The following is a 19,096-nucleotide window of genomic DNA, read 5'->3' as shown; positions in this document are numbered from 1 at the left end:
CTCATAATCAAGCATTGTGACAAATGGGACAGACTAAGTACTCATAATCAAGCATTGTGACAAATGGGACTGACTAAGTACTCATAATCAAGCATTGTGACAAATGGGACAGACTAAGTACTCATAATCAAGCATTGTGACAAATGGGACAGACTAAGTACTCATAATCAAGCATTGTGACAAATGGGACTGACTAAGTACTCATAATCAAGCATTGTGACAAATGGGACAGACTAAGTACTCATAATCAAGCATTGTGACAAATGGGACAGACTAAGTACTCATAATCAAGCATTGTGACAAATGGGACTGACTAAGTACTCATAATCAAGCATTGTGACAAATGGGACTGACTAAGTACTCATAATCAAGCATTGTGACAAATGGGACTGACTAAGTACTCATAATCAAGCATTGTGACAAATGGGACTGACTAAGTACTCATAATCAAGCATTGTGACAAATGGGACTGACTAAGTACTCATAATCAAGCATTGTGACAAATGGGACTGACTAAGTACTCACAATCAAGCATTGTGACAAATGGGACGGCCTGGATACTCACAATGTAACAGGGCTCGCAGTAGGCCTTTTTCTCCATAGCATAGAAGGGCCTTCCGCGAAGCTTGGTGCCACAGGTCATGCAGACGAAGCAGTCCACGTGGAACACCTGGTCCATGGCGGTGCAACCGGTGCCCTCGCCCACCACATTCTCGCCACAGCTGGCACAGCGTCCTGTGGGCAAAGGGCACAGGGTCAGAGGGCACGGATGGCCAAGCACCCACAGCACTGGTTCATCTCCTCCCAAAGACACGACGTTGAACACCAGCAATATACAGGCATACAAATTCAACTGCACCAACCAAATACAATTTCATTAGTAGTTTATTCAAATTTAAACCAATTTACATTTATTGCATGTATACACATGGAAGCAGCCAAGTCAAAACGGTCAGCAACCGGGACAGTTTCTTTGGCGTAACGGGCTAACGGCACTGAAGAAGGAGAACATAACAGAGTGTTATGTAGTTGTCTTTAATTGAGTTGAAGATATCTTTAATTGAGTTTAAGATGTCTTCAGCTCAATGAAAGATATCGTCAACTCAATTAATGACACTCACAATTTAATTAGCGGTATCTGGAAATAATGGGACTTTAGAGATATCTCTGAGCGTTCTCTCTTTGTAATTCTTCAGGCTGATAGAATCTGGCAAAAAAAAAACCTTCAGATATTAAGAATTAATTTAAGTTTAGCTGAGTGATTTTATTCTTCTGTTTTCCCTCCCCAATAATTTAAGCAAGTTTCACTGACGAACGAGGTGTTTCAGAATCGAGAGCGTTCCGTTCCGCGGTTCCAGCGCACGCGGGAGAAAATTATGCAACAAACTGCACAGAGGTCTGAGAATCATTTTGATGCTGAACGATGTTTTACAGTCTTTTGCAATTAAACGGAACACAAGGAAGCGCTCCATCTGCACGAGCTACAAGTTACTCTGAAGTTTCATGCCGATATCATTTGGCAGTAATGATCCATCAGCCCTGTCACGTCATTGGTGTAAAAATATGGGTATCAGTATTACAGAAAAAACAACCTGGGATATATCACAACCAAATTTGCAGAGATAATAATATAACACGTTAATCTGAAATGACCTTTTCCATAAAGATCACAAGAACACCGAAAAAGGCCAGCAAATCTTTGATCAGGGCGACATGCAGGTCCAGATGTTCTTCAAATAAAGTGTACAGTTCAGCACATTTAATTAAGAGAGCATGGCTCAGTTACATGAAGAATGCTGGACACAATGACAAACCTAACAGAACGTTTACAGTCAATAATATTGAATTAATCTGATCCAAATTGTACAAATGTTCCATTCGAATGGCCAGTTTTAAACACAGTTAACCCAAAAAAACAAACAAAAAAAAACACAGACAGTAAAGTGACAGGTGACTGGGAAAAGGATGTATTTATGTGCTGTCTGCATTAGCGATCTGATCACTATCAGCAGCAATCTGGAAACTTATGGTCCGTGTCACCGGTTTCAGGCTTGAATCGATGACTCTTAGAAAGCACATGGAAACTCTGAAGCAGACAGGCCCAACCCAGGCATTGTGTGCACTGAACCGAGCTGGACTGGGCTCGCATTACTGCTTGCCAGCCGGCGCGCGACTCAAGGTATCCTGTCTTTTATAGACAGTAAGTCACGGTAACCAACCTGGTTAATTCAGCTGTTTTTACATTACCTGCAGCATAAAATTACACCTTAAGCGAGGCTGCTGAGCTGCTTCCGAGAGAATCCAGACATACGAATGGAGAGAATTTGTTACTAAATCTTCCAGACAAGAATAATTTAATAAGGCTTTCAGGGGATTCTAATGCAAGTTTTATTATTGTTTTAAGGAGTTTTCTTTTATAGTACATTTTGTTTTTTTTTTTTTAAATAACACAATCTTTTAGTTCCTTCACAGTTTTTTACGAGTAAGGTCAATGTATCTAGTGCAACAGAATTAAGAGTAGTAAAAAGCCAAAACACAACATGGAGCTGAGACATGGCTCATTTGTGAACTGGGCCCGACGGCAGAGCTAAGAGACTCATCCCGTATAATGACAACCGGCTGCGTTCAGTGAAGACTACAAGCAAACACAGCAGCCAGGCATGACCCAGTCCGAGGTCATGCCACTTCAATGGCTTGTACTTCACTTGTCGTGACATTTCCAAGCAAGAGGAAACCCAGAACCAAAACCATTGAGAGCTCGCTCAAGGCTACCAAACACTATGCAAATGTATTCAGCCATTGAACCGAGTATCTAGGACAATGCTCAAAACTGCCCAACGGAAATCCCATTAATGCACATCGAGCTTGCAGAGCTTCCTTTATTTCTGTGTAGTATAGGCTATGGTGCACTGAGCAAGCGCCAACTGCCAGCCATATCATCTTTATTTAGCTACGTTGGCTCTTCTGCTTGCCCTTAATCCCAGGAAGCTGTTTTCATCTCAGTTTGATAACCCTTCATATATTCCTCACCTAGATTTCATATACATTTTGAGGGCACTTGTACCTAACATGAGAGGATAAATATCTAGCACTAACTTATCATTCTTGTTGAACCAGGATGACAAGCAATGTGTCCTAGGAAGCTGAACTTAATTTTACAGTCTTTACTATTTTTAGATCATTGATTATAGATCATACACTCATGTTTGTCTCCATTATATTCTATTGAGTTTAAACAATCTCTAAATGAATACATCTATTAAACATAGTAGAGAGCAATACAGTAAGCTAAATGAAGGGAATTTCAGAACATGACAAAGTAAGATTTATGAATCTGGTCCAGTGTGGCCTGGTTTTTAGCTTCATGACCTGTACCCACTGCCCTAGAAATAGATACACCTACACAGCACAACCTACCATGTCTGCTCATAATCACCAGAAACATCTGCCATCACAATCTGACTTAATGAATCTTCCCTGTATGGAATACACAATATAAAGGACCAATTCAATTCAATTCATGTATTATAATAAAAAATCTCGCAAATCTCTCCAGATGGACTCCTGACTTCCAGAGGAAGCAATTGAATATGAAGCACTGACGTAACTAAATTGCAGTCTTTTGACCTGCTGCACACGGACTACTTTAAAGCAATACTAAGGATGCCATTAAAAGGTCAACGTGACATCTCTGAGCCTGTGATGTGACCGCACTCAGCAATCCAACTGATTAAAATCTGACGACGCCCTAATTTTGAAGCCAGGGTGCAAGATCAGTTGGGTGCAATCATGAGTCTGTAGAAGTGTGCACGCTATCAGGGAGAGGACAAATGCCGTCTAATGAGTCAGCCATTTCCTGCAGCGCAAGGGGCTACTCTGCATTACTACACTACCCATTACTAACAACGATAAAGGCCACACCAGAATCACTGTCAGGTTTCTAAACAACCTCTTACCCTCAATTCACAAGGCCCTCCATCTAGTGTTCAGATTCTGGGAACTATTAATAACAAAACCATTTAAGGTTGTAACCAAAACACACTTCCTAGGAAAAGCAGTGCCATTTAGAAACAACAACAAAAAAAGAATAAAACAAGGAACTAGAAAATCTAAGTTTAACAGAATTAAGTATGAGAGAAACAGAAAGAGTCTTAATTAAATTTCAAAGAGAACCTTTGTAAACAGATGAATCAACAAAGAGTCTTGTCGGTGTGCACTGGGTGCAAACTAGTAATGAGACTTCTAAGAAGCACAAATTTAAGCTGGATCAATTAAGAACAAAAAAAAAAACAGATAAAGAAAAATGAATTAGACCAGCAAGCAAAGTGTATCAAACTAGCGTTAACTCTTAAGCCATTACAACAAAGCAATGTTTGCCACCGAAGGAACAGAGAGAGATGCCTCGCTTGCAGCACGTAAGCCAGAGGTGAGGGACCTTGGTGTTGGTTCCCCCCTACTCTCTTCTGACACGTGTCCACAGCCATCACAATGGAGATGTTGGGATGACTGTGGTTTGGAGTTCTTTGTGACCATGTGGGGATTTCAGAAGGGGAACGTGGGCAGCAGAGAAAAGTTTGTTGTCCTCTCTGGGGTTTGTACTTCTCCAAAGGCCACACCTGTTTCCAGACACACTTTGAAAAGAGGACCCTCCCTATGCAAAACAGACTGATCGGGAGGAATCTAACTGGAACAACTGGAGGCCATGATGGCAATGGTCCCAGGTCTTTTTATAATATACTGAGTATGTGTATTTAATAATATGTAGATGCACAGAGGTGGATAATTCAGGTTCAGTAAGTCCAGACCAAGATTTTGTTTCAACCAACCAGCTGAGCATAAAGAGTCACAGTGTACTGTCACAGAGTACTGTACAGTGCCCACCACTGTACAGACTGCAGTGGGGGGTCTGTACAGAACGGTTCAATAAAATTTTCCGAACACGGTGGGATGGCATTTGCAGACCAAGGGGGTGGGCTTCTCATCATTAGAAAACAAATAAATCCAGCAATACAAGTTTGTTTTCATTTGTTTTTATCCACATGCTCCGCAACCCAGTGAAGATGCACTGCAGCGTTTATGGTTCTGAATACAGGTCTGCTGCTGACCGTTATGTTAATGAGAGGTCAAAGTAAAATGGGCAGATTTGTTAACCATACAGGAAGACGACTAGCTCACTGCAACAGTCATACTGTCAAGGGGCTCTGGGCACTTGAGTGGAAGGAGTCCTACTAGGTAATATGGGCTCTACAGAGCACGTGCAGGGAGTCAGAGATTTGCTTTGTAAACTGAAAAAATGGCAATAGTATCCCAGTCAGAGTGAAGACACCCTCAGAGAAATCACTATTAAATGTACCTCCTAGTCACTAATGTGAACACACATTCCAAGTAAGGGTCCTCCAGCACTAAAATCTGTTTTCATTTGTAGGCCCCTACTTTAAGGTTAAAAATCCCTGGATTATAGTAACATGCTGTTAAAGCTGTACTTATAAGACACAGGATGCCCCCAACAAGAGAACTACTCACACGGAACCATTCTGACAGACGTGCAGATGTATGAACAGCTGAAGCTAAAGAGCAGAGGTGGAGATTTCAGGCCGAGATTTTGTTGATGTATTTGAGTATAAAGAGTCACAGTCACAGAGGACTCAACTGCTTGGTTGAAACAAAATCTTGGTCTGGGTTTGTAGTCTCTGGACCTGAAAGAGGTATGAATGGATATTTCTGGTGGATAAAAGCATATGTTTGTCAGGCTTTATATCAGTGTATGATTTTATATACATAAATTGCACAGGTGCAAGTATAACATTTGTTCTTTATTTGCATGTGTACTTAACTATTGTGTTGCATTTTGTTCTTGTTTTATACTTGTTTACTTTAGCAAACCTGAACTTTACCATCAGAGGAGGATACATTTTAACGGCAAGTACATATTTATCTTTCCACACAGATCACACATTTCTACAAATTAACAGATTTAATGAGGGACTCTCTACTTCAGCCATGGTCCTCCAATACGCAGGATGTTATCTAGGCCAGAACTCATGACTCACAGGGCGAATACAGAGGGGGGGAATCTGCCAGCAGCCCACTCAGATTCTTCACCCCTGACCCACGCACACGCACACACACACACACACACGCACACACACACACACACACACACACACACACACACACACACACACACACACACACACACACACACACACACACACACACACACACACACACACCTTTCGATCTTCTGTTCCACATCCCACACTGGAACAAGTCCGATATTAGTTTAAAAACATTTTTCATAAACCTTGAGATGGACACCTGCTCCAGGAAAGACGAAGAAGCAGAGGGTGTGAGGGTTTCTCCGCCGTCTTACCGAAGTATTCCTCGGACGGGGGGTGCTCCATGTCGTACAGCATCCGCTTGGTCAGACGGTCCAGCTCCTCCTCGGGCCGGCTGGTCATGGGGGCGGGACCCTGGAAAGCAGACACGTGACAGCACATCAATGCCAGCGTAACCAAATTCATCGTTAAGGCATATCTGCTTGGCAGAGCCTTTGGCAAGTGGCTGGATGAGAGAGCAGAGGAGCCGGTTAACTTTTAAACTCTGGGAGCACGATAGCTGAGGCTGTTTGAGTTTTAGAAATGCAGATATCCAGGCCTGAGAAAAGCAGTAAAGTCTCGGCAAGTAAGGGAACAGTAAGGCGGCTGATTTACTGACATTGCCGTTTATCACCAAATAGATGAGTAGAGGAATTCGGGCCAATTTGATATGTCACTGCAAATGCAGCCCAGACCAGTGTTTACAGATCATCATATCCCCTGAGAATATTTAAGGATCATTTTCGTACCTTTGATTGTAAAATCAGAAATGCAATATAATCTAAATGTAATGTTATCTTACACTACAGATATGGGAAGTAAATATATATATATATATATATCTCATAAATACAGTACACTTTTACCTCAAGTTCACCTATGATACTTTAACATTCAGTGGACTGACACTGTTGTAAAATATGAACCTTATTAAAATATTAAGAACGCCTTAAATCACACTATATAATTTAAGTGTGCCAAATGAACGCTTCGATTGTCATTTACTTCAAGGTTATTTTAATGAACTGCATTAAGTGATTGTCTGGCTTGCATTCCACCTAATACATTATAACAAATAGAGGCAGGTAATAAGAATTTACATGCTGGCAGAAATAATGGCCCACAATTAACAATTCATTTCCTTTTGAGGGATGGGGAAATCGGCAAGTATGTTACTGTGCCACTGTATCCCCAGACAGGGGGAATCGGCAAGTATGTTATTGCACGATTGTATCCCTGAACAGGGGGAGTCAGCGGTTATGTTACTGCGCTACTGCATCCCCGGACAGGGGGAGTCAGTGAGTATGTTACTGCGCTACTGCATCCTCAGACAGGGGGAGTCAGTGAGTATGTTACTGCGCTACTGCATCCTCAGACAGGGGGAGTCAGTGAGTATGTTACTGCGCTACTGCATCCTCAGACAGGGGGAGTCAGTGAGTATGTTAATTATATACTGCATCCCCGGACAGGGAAAGTCAGCGAGTATGTTACTTCTCTACTATGTCGAAAGACGAGGAGTTAGCAAGTACGTTTCTGTGCTACTGCACCCCCGGAAAGGAGGACTCGGCAAGTATGTTACTGCACTACCAGATGTCTGGACAGGGAGACTTGGTGAGTATGTTACTGCGCTACTGCATCCCTGGACAGGGGGGTTTGGTGAGTATGTTACTGCACTACTGCATCCCTGGACAGGGGGGTTTGGTGAGTATGTTACTGCACTATTGGATCCCTGGAGCAGGGGGACTCAGTGAGTATGTTACTGCACTACTGGATCCCTGGAGCAGGGGGACTCAGTGAGTATGTTACTGCACTACTGGATCCCTGGACAGGGGGACTCGGTGAGTATGTTACTGCACTACTGGATCCCTGGAGCAGGGGGACTCAGTGATTATGTTACTGCACTACTGCGTCACTGGACAGGAGGACTCGGCGAGTATGTAATCGCACTACTGCATCACTGGACGAGGGACTGTGTGCCGCACTGCTGGCCAAGACTCTGTACTTTTTGGCTGTACTTTTTGGTATAACTGCACCTGCAGACATTGCATAATTCAGAATTACTGCTGTTTGGTTACAAGTCCGCTACCTCAGAGTTACACGTAGATTGAACAAATGCTGAAAACAAGGTTTTCATGTGTAAAAACTCCTGGGAATTCTTCCTCTGAAATGGATCTTTTTCGGAACTGGAACTACGATTCTAATGAACGTCACCTGGGATGTTCTGGGTGCACTGTAACTTGTGAAATACAGACATGAATGAACTCAAAGAGCATACCTATATTAACGGAGCGAGAGGTTGGCATAATGCATCAGAAGCCTCAGTCCTGTGTGATATTGTTCCTATTTCACAAGGCCTATTAAAGGAACAGCCCCACCCAATGCCCTTTACGCAGAGCAGGAATGTGTCTATGACATCACTATCCCTGAGAAGACCTTCCGATTATCTGTGTGACACCTCTGCCTGGCTGCCCCTCCAAGGACACGCCAAGAACCGCTGCGCTTCTGTCATGAGATGGTCATGAGACACAGGCAGCTTCTGTACCGGCTTTTTCCAGAAAAATCTTTTCCAAAGAAGCCTAGCTCTGCCCCCATGTGCAAGAGATTAAAAAAGAAAGATTTTATTCCTGGAATTTACAGTTATATAAACCAGCACACACAGAGGAAACATCCTCTTCTTTTGGTCAGTCAGAACCCTGGATGTACCACAGTACTTTAAAACGTGCACAACTGCATGTGTATCTTCTACACATGCTAAGCTGCATATTCTAAAATATCTTCAACTACTGGCCAAGCTGCAGTACGTATCTCTCTGCTTCACGATCAGCTGGCTAGACACCAGACATAAAACAACACATAAATGCATCGCTGGCTCACAGACGATTCCCAGTTAGACCAGGGGGAGGCACTGAGATGTGTGTATAGGCTGTTGCTGAGGCGCGATGCTAAAAAGTGGGGCTCGAAGTTCAGTTTCCTGTGGTTTTCATGAGCCTGAATCTTGTGAAAATGTGATATAAAAAAAAAAAAAGAAGAATGAATATTGCTTTTTCTTTTTTATAACTTTCATTTGAGTCTGGTTCCCTCCCACAATCCAAAAACATGCAGTTAGCTAAATTGGTGTCTTTAAGTCGCCTTTGGTGTAGCCTGCCGTAGGCTGACATCCAGTCCAGGGTGTCCCCCTCTGCCTCGCGCCCTGCCTTTCCTAGAATAGACTCCAGAGTCACCACAATCCCATCCTGGGTTAGCGGTTAGGGTAAAACAGATGGATGGATTATTGGTTTCCTGTTCACACTTTTACTCCTTAAGCCTCATCTTCGTCCTGAAGGGGGGGGGGGGGGGGAGCTCAAGATGTGGTTTCTCCAAAGGAGACACAACTAAAACTTCAAAAGATAAACACAAAGGAAATCTGCAGTCACTCTGTGTGTGTGTGTGTGTGTGTGTGTGTGTGTGTGTGTGAGAGAGAGAGGGAGAAAACTAGGTCAGGTTAGAGAAACTGCCCCCCCCCCCATCAATTCATCCACCCACAACAGAGATACGTCAAAGTCTTAAGTGCTTCGCTGGGGGTGGGTGGAGGGCCATCAGCAACCTTATAGCACGAAGCCGCTGGCTGTGCGACCCAGCAGGCCGTTTGAGCACAGCAAGCAGCGCGATGGAGAACACATGACCGCCTGCAAACGCCTTCCGTGCAGAGAGGACACACCCCTAGCCCCCTCCCCTCACTGAGTGTATATATTTAACCGAATGTGGCGAGGCTGATTTAGATTCACACTCATTTGTGCCTTAACAGGTCTGGTAGACGATTCTCTTCCCCCGCGTAATGCAGGGACGGCCGCTTCCTGTATAATCTGGCTTCCCCAGCCAACGGTGGCGTATGCTTTTCTTCATCCCTTAACCAAACAATCGGGGGGAAAGCGGCCATAAATCTGGAGGGAACCCTGGGAGTTCTCTCCTGTCCAGACACCGTGGTGGTGTTTTGTCACCTCTGCGGGGAGCCGCGCTCCAAGCCGCCGCCGTCGCAGCCTGCCGGTTCTGCCATCCGCTGCCTCACGCGCGTTTATCCACAAGCTGTGTGTGTGCACATGTGTGCCTGCCTGCCTGCCTGCGCATGTGTGTGTCTGTCACGGGCTGGGTGACAGGGAGGCTTCCGTGCAATTCTGCAAACTGCTGGCAGGATGTGGTCAGAGCAACGTGAGCGCCACCGCTCCTAGACAGGGGCAGGCGAGCACACGGGGAGGGGGCTGGAGCTTCAAAAGCTGTCATGTCCAGCCCTGACCAGCAGGGGTCAGGTCACAAATAGCACATAAGAGAAAAGTCTATATTTCACTTGCAGTTTTACCTTTAACTTCAAGCTGTGTCACATTCTCAGTGTATATTAGTGGATCAAGAATACAGAGGATGAAATCTGGAGATGCATGCAGAATAAGATGGGGTTTAAATGTCATCCGGGCAAAAGGCCTAAATCCTACTTCGACCTCCCTAAAGAACCCCATATATATATATCATCCCCCCCCCCCCCAATGTCATTTTCATCACCACAGTCGGGTGATGACCACTCAAAAATTGTAACAAAGACAACGGTCTGTTCAGTGACACAAACACACATCGATGGTTCATTGGCCAGACGAAAAGTACCAGAAATACATAAAGGAGATCGGACTAAAGATTATATACAAACACCTTTTGTAACCTGTCTGATCAGACTGAAAACAAACATAGCTAATGGATTCGAAGAATGGTTGGCTGAGGAAGTCCGGAAATTCCAGAATTTATACGATTCCTCACTGAAGGATTATAAAAATTCCCAGATGGCTGCAAACTGAAATAAAATGCGCTTGTAACTGCAATGCCATATTCCTATCTATGTCCTTGTATCAGTGGTATAGTTTTGATTTTTTTTATTTAGTTTTTATATTATTTTCAATTTTCATTTGATATCCAGTTTAGCTTTAATTAGTTTTCGGTGTGGTTTTCGTAGTTTTTATTTTGTAGAAGTATATCGATTTAGTCTTCATATATTTTAGTCTCAGTTTAAGCTTTAGTAATTTAGTTAATAAAATAAAGTTGTAGAATTTAGTTAGCTAGTAGTACCATTCGCTATTTCCATGGTACAATACATGCACGAAAAAATCCCAAAGATAAACAATTCATAATTTTACCTACATAGTATCTACAAACAGTAATGAAAAGTGTTTGACGTTTAACTATTTCATTGCAGTTACTTTCAGAAGCAATATTTATTTTCCGATCTTATTTTATTTCAGTTTAGAAAATGTTAACGATAATGACCCTGCTTTGCGTACTCCAAGTACATAATGTGTGACTAGTTTCAGTAAAACTCATTTTTAATGTAACATCCATACCATACTTCGTAACAGTGACTAAGAGCAGCTCTGCTCTACAGCGTTACCTGGGGTCTGGTGTCAAAGTATATGGGCGCCTGGCACGCCAAGGCAATAATGAACATTCAGGATCAAGGCGTGGCCAGGTCCGCAGAAGCACAAAGCAGGCCTTAGTCTGCTTTTAATGACAGCTCATCTACCCTGGGTACAAGGAGATGAAAGGCCTAGCGCAAGTGTGTGCAGCGGGAATGTGGAAGCTAGCCTGGCCGGAATAGCACAGCAGCATAGGATGACCAAGAGGAATGCGGCAGACCTGGAGCACACCTACACACACATTTTCGGAAACCGTACAAACTCCACACGCGACAACTTGCGGTACGAATCAAACCTTCGATGCCATCTGCAAATCTGCTGCGTGAGACAGAAGATAACAATCTCAGGGCCTAGAGTGTTTGCATTTTTAATCAATACAACAAAAAGCGATATATGTAAAAAATATTTTGCAGACTTCAGAAACATCTTTTCATTTCATGCTGGTTGAACATGGACATCGATTATCTTCAGATAAAATACATCTCCCCAGAAACGTGGAGGTGGCAGCAACTGAACAGCATTCAGCAAGTCTCACAAGGACCTGTCAAAGATTAATTTACCTATGTGCAATCAGCTAGTTTTCACTATTTAAATTTAATAAAATCACTTTTTTTATGGTCTAGGACCCTCTGTGTCAAAATATTTGCATGTATTTTAAAAAGTTCTTCTTGAGCAAAAAGAAGCTCACTTAGCTTCCAGACACAGCTAAATAAAACAGAAATGGGTAAGGACTGACTTTTTTTATACTTAATAAAAGTATAAACTCATATATTTTGGTGGTATATGTTTTCCATGTTTATTGTTTTACTTTATAGTTCTATGTGGAAGTTGAAATTACCACAGAAAAACCCTCCAGGCTCCCTGAGGGCTAGACTGGCGGAAACAATGAAAATTCACAGCGACGCTCCGTGGACAGACGTCCATAAATCTAAAGAACAAACCACAGTCTTAATTATTATCATTACCATCATAAGGATGAAGACAAACAAAAACAGGCAGCGTGAAATTACCAATTCACTCCTGACTTCATTTATAATAATTCCGGCCGAGAAACTGGCCTCAGAGCTGAATCGGCAGCCTATCGACACTCATCAGCCCTGTGGGCTGTGACGATTTTAATCGCGTTCCAGCTACGCGGACAGATCCATTCAAAATCGACAGGTTATTGTAAACAAACGCGCAAATTGGCCATCTTGCGATTCGTCTACACCAAATGAGACAAAGGAGAAAAAGCCTACGGTACGAAGTGAAACTCAAAAACAGGGTCACCATCAACAGATTGCATATCTGTGGGTCAACGGCTGCAGTAAATGCCCCAGCAGAAGTGCACACGTGTAATTAAGTGCAAACTTCACTTTTACCCTAGACGAGATACAGTCTTCTCAAGCCGTGTCATTCATGGTCACATCTCCACTTTCGTCATGGTGAACCCGAACCCTGGCACCCTGCCCCACTCCAGTCGACCACAGCTCCAGCTTGACCTTCCACTGGAGGGGACACGTGGTTTTTCTTCCCAGCCCTGATTTCCATCTGCTCTCCGCGAGAGGCAGTAGCAGCCACCATCTTTGCCGCACCGTGTGACACTCGGCCAAGCGGCCGGCTGCTTTACGATTCGCCACTCAAAGTCACGTGTTCGCTGAGGTCGGTTTACAGCTCTTACACATTTGCACTGCATATTGCACTGCACTCCCCAGTTAATGCTGTTGTATGTTATTTCATGCCCCCGTGTACCTGTTTTTGGATGGAATGACAATACAGCCCACTTGACTTGACTCAAGGCCACTACAACAGATCTCCGAGGACAAGCTTCAGCCCGTATCCTTAACTGCTACGCCACCTGGTGCCCTTACATGGTTATGGTTGTGGTACTTCTTCAAATAGGCCGAACACATTCTATTTCAGAGGACAGAAAGCCCCCTTTTTCTGAGTAAGTGTTACTGCGACAGGAGAATGCAAGTAATGTCAGCAGCCAACATGCTGTATCTGCTACACTTTTTGATCTTCCATCTCTCGCTATAAATAAACGACTGAGCTCAAACCTGGGACTGGCTGATGAGAAAAACAGACACATCAGTAAGCGGACACCAGCACTGTAACTCATACCCAGAAACCACAGAGTGCATTATGGGTAAAAAAAAAACTATCCAAACCTCAGGACACTTCCACCTGAACTGTGACAAATAAGAAATATTTACGTATTACCTAATCATAGTAATAATGTCCATGACATTTTGCCTATAACTGGTGTCCAGTTTTGCTTCAACTGTCCTCAGCACACAAAGTAGCAGGAAGCTGATGAGACCAGAAAAGAAATTTAAGGTTTATCAAAGCAGTTTCAATTTAATAAAGAATTAATAAAAGTGTCCAGAGATCTGAAGTGGAAAACCTGAGGTTAAAGGCCTTGGTCTGTTACTAGGGTATTACAGGCTGACCCAGAAACATTACTCGTGTAACAAAGTCCACATTTTGATGTGTGTTACCTAACATTCTCAAATATCCTATTATTTATTTTTCTAATTTACATGACTCGGAAATAAATTTTGCCTTTTTAGTCAAAATTGGTTCAATTTTAATTTTTTTTTAGGCCCAATTAGCAAACTCAATCCAGCATCTCATTTTCATAGAGTAATCAGCGCAGACCTGTGTCAGGGTCATAAAAATGTAATCAGACACCGACCCGTCTGACACAGTTCTTCGAGACTGCTGCTCGTGCTCTGGATTTATCCCCTCCACCCCCCCCTTCCCGTTCCCTCTTCATCGGCAGACCGCGTTCCTGTCACCGTTCAGATTCCCAGGCTCACCAAAAATACGGATGGCTTCATGAACGGCTTCCACCGGAACATTTCACAAATGGACACCTCTTCCATTTACGTGCGGTGACATTTCAGAGAAGCTGCTCTGCTTTAGCACTGAAATCCCATCATGTCTTTTCACCATCAAGGGTAACCTGACCATGTGAAGAAGATTCTATAAACAGATGGGCAGGGATTTTTACGTTTTTAAGTTTATTAATCACCCCTGGTTTCTCTAATGCATGACAGTGACACCCAGGTAAAAACAGGCCAGCAGGGACAGTAACACCCTTCCAAACACGTAAAACAAATCAGTGAGTTTAAAAACGGACATATTTACACAGGAGCAGGGATATTTTAAATGATTTGTGGCCAGGAATTTACCGAGATGCCTTTCTCGAGAAAGGAACAGGAAGGTGAGAGGTGTCGTATTAAGGCAGCCTGCACGTTGGCAACAGGCAGGTCGCCCTATCGACATATTTTCCAATCCAGTTATTGTCAGCTTCCAATTCCTCCAGTAAAGATAAATATAGATGTAAGGAGTCCTAAATTAAAATTAGTCTTATTTTTCTTGAGGCTACCGATTTGATTAAATTGTATGTGCCGTACCTTTTAAAATAGCTATTTTCTCCTTTACTCTAATCCACTTGAGGGAAGAGCATCAGAGTTAATGAGGATGGTGCGTGGCATGGAAGGAGTGAGCGAGTAGCGTAGGGCCGAGGCTGGAGCCCCTGTGTGGCCTCTCTCCATGCTGCCCAGGTGTCGTTGGCCCCAACACCTCTGCATCCCTAATCCAGCATACAGCTGATGCAAAGCACAGGGTCCCAGGCTCCTATGCCTCTGGCCAACAGAACAAATCTGCCTCTAAATCAGAGATGTAGAGGTGGGTGTGCACAGGTACACAGCCCATCCCCACCTCTAAAAAAGCTGATCACATGATTCATCACATCCTGGTCACTGCCTCTTTCAGCCTCTGCCATCAGGCAAGAGATACAGAGCAATGAAAACCAGGACAAATCGCCTAAAAAACAGTCTTTATCCCAAAGCAATAAAGGCTTTAAATTCAAAATAGAACTGTTAATTTTTATATTTCATGAGTGCAATTTGTATATTCAGTGCAATTTATATAGTCAGTGCAATTTGTATATTTTTAATATACTCTTTTATTACTCTTATGCCTTACATTGGGTCGATTCCATTTTCAATTTCCTTGTTCAAGTGACAATGACAATAAAGATTCATGTTATCTTATGAAACAACAATAGATTTACCATATACTGCTCCTAAAAATCGTCAGAAATGTGTATCAGTTAGAGGAGAAGTGCGTATAACTAATTATACGGTATAACAGTATACCCACCTAACAAGACATCACTACTGCACTGCTCTGGACACTTGTGTTTCGTTCCTAAAGCAACTTTAGGATATATTTCAGCAGGATATTTCACTGGGGTAACTCCGGTTAAATCTCATGTTGGGAGTTGAACCAGCAACATTTTGTGTGCATTTATATGACATTACCTGACCCTAGTGGATTCCGAAGTAGACAGAGTTCATCCTGAGTAAAATGCATCATCATAAAGAAAAAAAAAGCACAGCATGCTTGCCAGTTTGAAAGACAAATATGCTTGAAATAAATAAGAATGTTTTCAGCAGCTGTTGACACAAAACCTCGTGGCCTGTAGAGGTCAAGGTTTATCAGCAGAGCAGTCTGAGGTTGATAACGCACAGCCCAAGCCCCCCCCGCCAACCCTGTGTGCTATGTTACCCAATCAAAACGCAAATGACCTTCCGGAAGATTCACCCTCCTGTAGAGGCAGAGCAGGCCGCAGCATAATCCCCTGTCAAACGTCAGTCACGCTCAACAGTAACAGAAGTCACCATCCAGCTTAAGCCTTTCCCCGATTAGGGCCGTCACAAGATCCACAGAAACTGCTAAATTAACTGTCAGCCATGAAATCCTGTTTTTTTTTCTCGAAAAAAAAAAAAAACTCCATCCTTTAATGCAAAAAAGATCAAACACCGTTGAGGCTGGGTAATCGCATCACTTGGAGCCAATAAATTCACTCCGAACCAAACGCATCACTCACGGTGCAGGGGAGCGGCGAATCATGAGCGTTTCGAGTCACGTAGGCATCGAGGTGCGAGTCCCGGTCACCTAGCGACTCAAGTCAGGTGTTTGTTAAAACCAACCAACTCCAGAAGTCAAACAAGAAATCAAAGACAGAAAGGGGATATCTAGAAAGCAGCTCTGACTTTGATAACATATACAGCAAACCACACTGAAATTTATCAGGTCATAACTTAATGTTGTAGATTGTTTTCACTTGCATAATACTTTTAATTAAATAAAATACATTTTAGTCCTTCTGTGTCCAAGTTGAAATGTTGCAATTTAATCAGCCTAGAGTGGCAATGAAAAGGCAGTACTGGCAGATTTTGCATTCATTCTAATCTTTCTTTTTAATTCTAAGGCTTTTATCTTCCAATTCAGCCCTATTTGGCATGATAAAAGCACAGGAAGACAAATCTATAACAAGGATGGAAAATGCATTAAAAAAAACGATAGTCAGGGGGTTCAAAAGCTCCATGGCTCCAGTTATAATTAATTTCAAATTGCCCGTTTTACCGGTTCAAGCTTGTTAAAGTTTTTTTTATTATTATTCCCCTGTTGAATAACAAAAGGGGTACGTCTGGTAGCTGGGGCTGCAAAGCCAGACTTCAGCTACAAAGGACTGCTGGGAAACTTATGTGACAGCATCACGGAGGGAAGTCAAAGCCATGACAGGGCACGGGCAAGAGCGGCTACGCCACACGTTTGTCACTCCACGCTGAGAGCTACCTATGCTGGGATTTAAAACACTTACTTTCTCATCATGAGTCTTGTATCTTAACTACACATCAGACGAGCAGGAAGTGTGTGGGGGGGGGGGGGGTGAAACTTAATCGGAATTTCTCGCTCCTAGCACATTCATGTACACTCATACACTCCATGACCTCTGACCTTTCTTCCATATGTCCTTTTGCCACAGCAATAATAAAGAAAAAGACTCAATCTAACTACAGAGAGGCAACTGCCATGGCTCCCAAGCACTGGGAAGAGTACCTTTGATGTGAGCAAACTAATGCTTATCTACGCTTTACATCAATTAATGATGCCTGCAGTGCCCCATCACCCTATTCAGTTTGGAATTTGGAAAAACACGTTGTCCTAATTGTAATGATCTGCTTTAATCTCTGACTTGACGATTACAGGATCGACCACCGGGTTGGTAAACAAACATATTAATAATAAATCCAGGACAACTTGCTTGCATCTACTGAGTAATATGCTAGTGTCTCTCAGCATTCAGCATCATCTGAAGGTGTCTGTAAGGTAGGGTTCCCCAGTTCTGGTCCTGGAGGGCAAAACTGCAACACAGTTTGCAGATTTCTCTACTCAAATACACTTTATTCAGCTCACCAGGCAACTGCCAGGTTTAGTAGGTCTGTTTGAGCAGGAAAACCTGCAAACTGTATTGCAGGGCTGACCCTCCAGGACCAGATTTGAGGAACCCAACTAACTGGGTCTCATGCCTCAAAGACTGGTTGCTCAATTGCCAGGCCTAATCATAAAATCTGTAACAATAATAGGACAGTGTGGTGGATCAGTAAATAGCACAATCGCCTCACACCCCAAATCCCCACCCCTAGCTGTGTATGTGTGCAGTCTGCATGTTCTCCCCATATCTGTACTAGGTATCCTTCAGGTACCCATTTGGAGTACTCCTCCAGTCTAAGGACATGTGGTAAGGTGTACTGGGGCCTCCATGATCCATCTATGCATCCTTCCCAGGGTGCCATCTTCCATGTTCCTTCTGCATCCTGGGACAGGAAAAGGCTCAGCATGACCCTCTACTGGGTAAGGAATTATGGATGATAAATGTATTATGATCGGCTCCCTGGGGAGGTGTTTTGGGGAGGTCCAACTAGCAGGAGACCCCTGGGGCACACCCAGGCTGGAGAGGTTCTCTCTCTCGGCTGGCATGAAAATTCCCCAGTCTCTCCTTGGAGGAGCTGGCTGGGGAGAGGGATGTCTGGGCATCCCCTACTTAGGCTGGTGCCCCTGCAACGCGACCCCAGATAAGCGGCAAATAATGGATGGATGAATGGATGGATAGATGGATGGATGGATGGATGGATGGAATGTATGAAGATATTTGCGCTACTATTTGAGTCAATGGAAGCTGAGATCCTCTTCCTGATGGCTCAGGTGCCTGTGGGGAGATGAAACTAGAAGCCCTGCAACCTTGACTCACTTCACAGACACAGTGTCACCACAGGCTGAGCCGCTCAGCATCCCAGGCTGTCCTAACACTGCTGAACACAAGGCCACCGTTATACTCCTGGTTTTTGGGCCACCTACGCATCTGTTTTTAAACTTGTGTATGTTTGGCCTGTCTGGGAGTGTTGGGAAGCCAGTAGGACCCACACACTGTTTTCCCCCTACGACTGTCTCATTATCTTCTTCCATTTTCCTACAGTATAACCAATATGAATTTTTAACTGACTGTACTGTTTTGTTGCACATCTTCGTTAAGGACTTTGGGGCAAGTATGTTCTGAAGAGCACTGTAAAGTGAATTAAAGTGTGGTATACTGTGATTATCAAATCACGAGGCAAAGAGGTGTGTTTTCTGTTGGATTCTGATACATGGAACAACTGTCCTGCAAACGTTTTCAGAGAGAAGAGGGATCAGACATAAATACTGGTATTTCCCATGGTATCCAAGCCAGTA

General features: G+C 43.3%; 1 protein-coding gene across 9 annotated transcripts in view; it reads right to left on the bottom strand.

Moving 5' to 3' along the window:
- lpp (LIM domain containing preferred translocation partner in lipoma) overlaps nucleotides 1-19,096 on the bottom strand; it is a 101,794-nt gene that overhangs the window by 13,426 nt on the left and 69,272 nt on the right. For all 9 annotated transcript variants that reach the window (XM_023797935.2, XM_072704492.1, XM_072704494.1 and 6 more), the window contains 2 exons: nucleotides 6,374-6,473; nucleotides 566-735 (listed from right to left, as the gene is read on the bottom strand). In XM_023797935.2, coding sequence (XP_023653703.2) covers nucleotides 566-735; nucleotides 6,374-6,473 — 270 coding nt within the window. The remainder of the gene's footprint in view (nucleotides 1-565; nucleotides 736-6,373; nucleotides 6,474-19,096) is intronic.

The sequence above is a fragment of the Paramormyrops kingsleyae genome, chromosome 21, assembly GCF_048594095.1.
Source record: "Paramormyrops kingsleyae isolate MSU_618 chromosome 21, PKINGS_0.4, whole genome shotgun sequence".
Lineage (NCBI taxonomy): Eukaryota > Metazoa > Chordata > Actinopteri > Osteoglossiformes > Mormyridae > Paramormyrops > Paramormyrops kingsleyae.
Note: the sequence above shows the minus strand (reverse complement) of the source record. Positions and strands in the feature narration are given on the sequence as shown.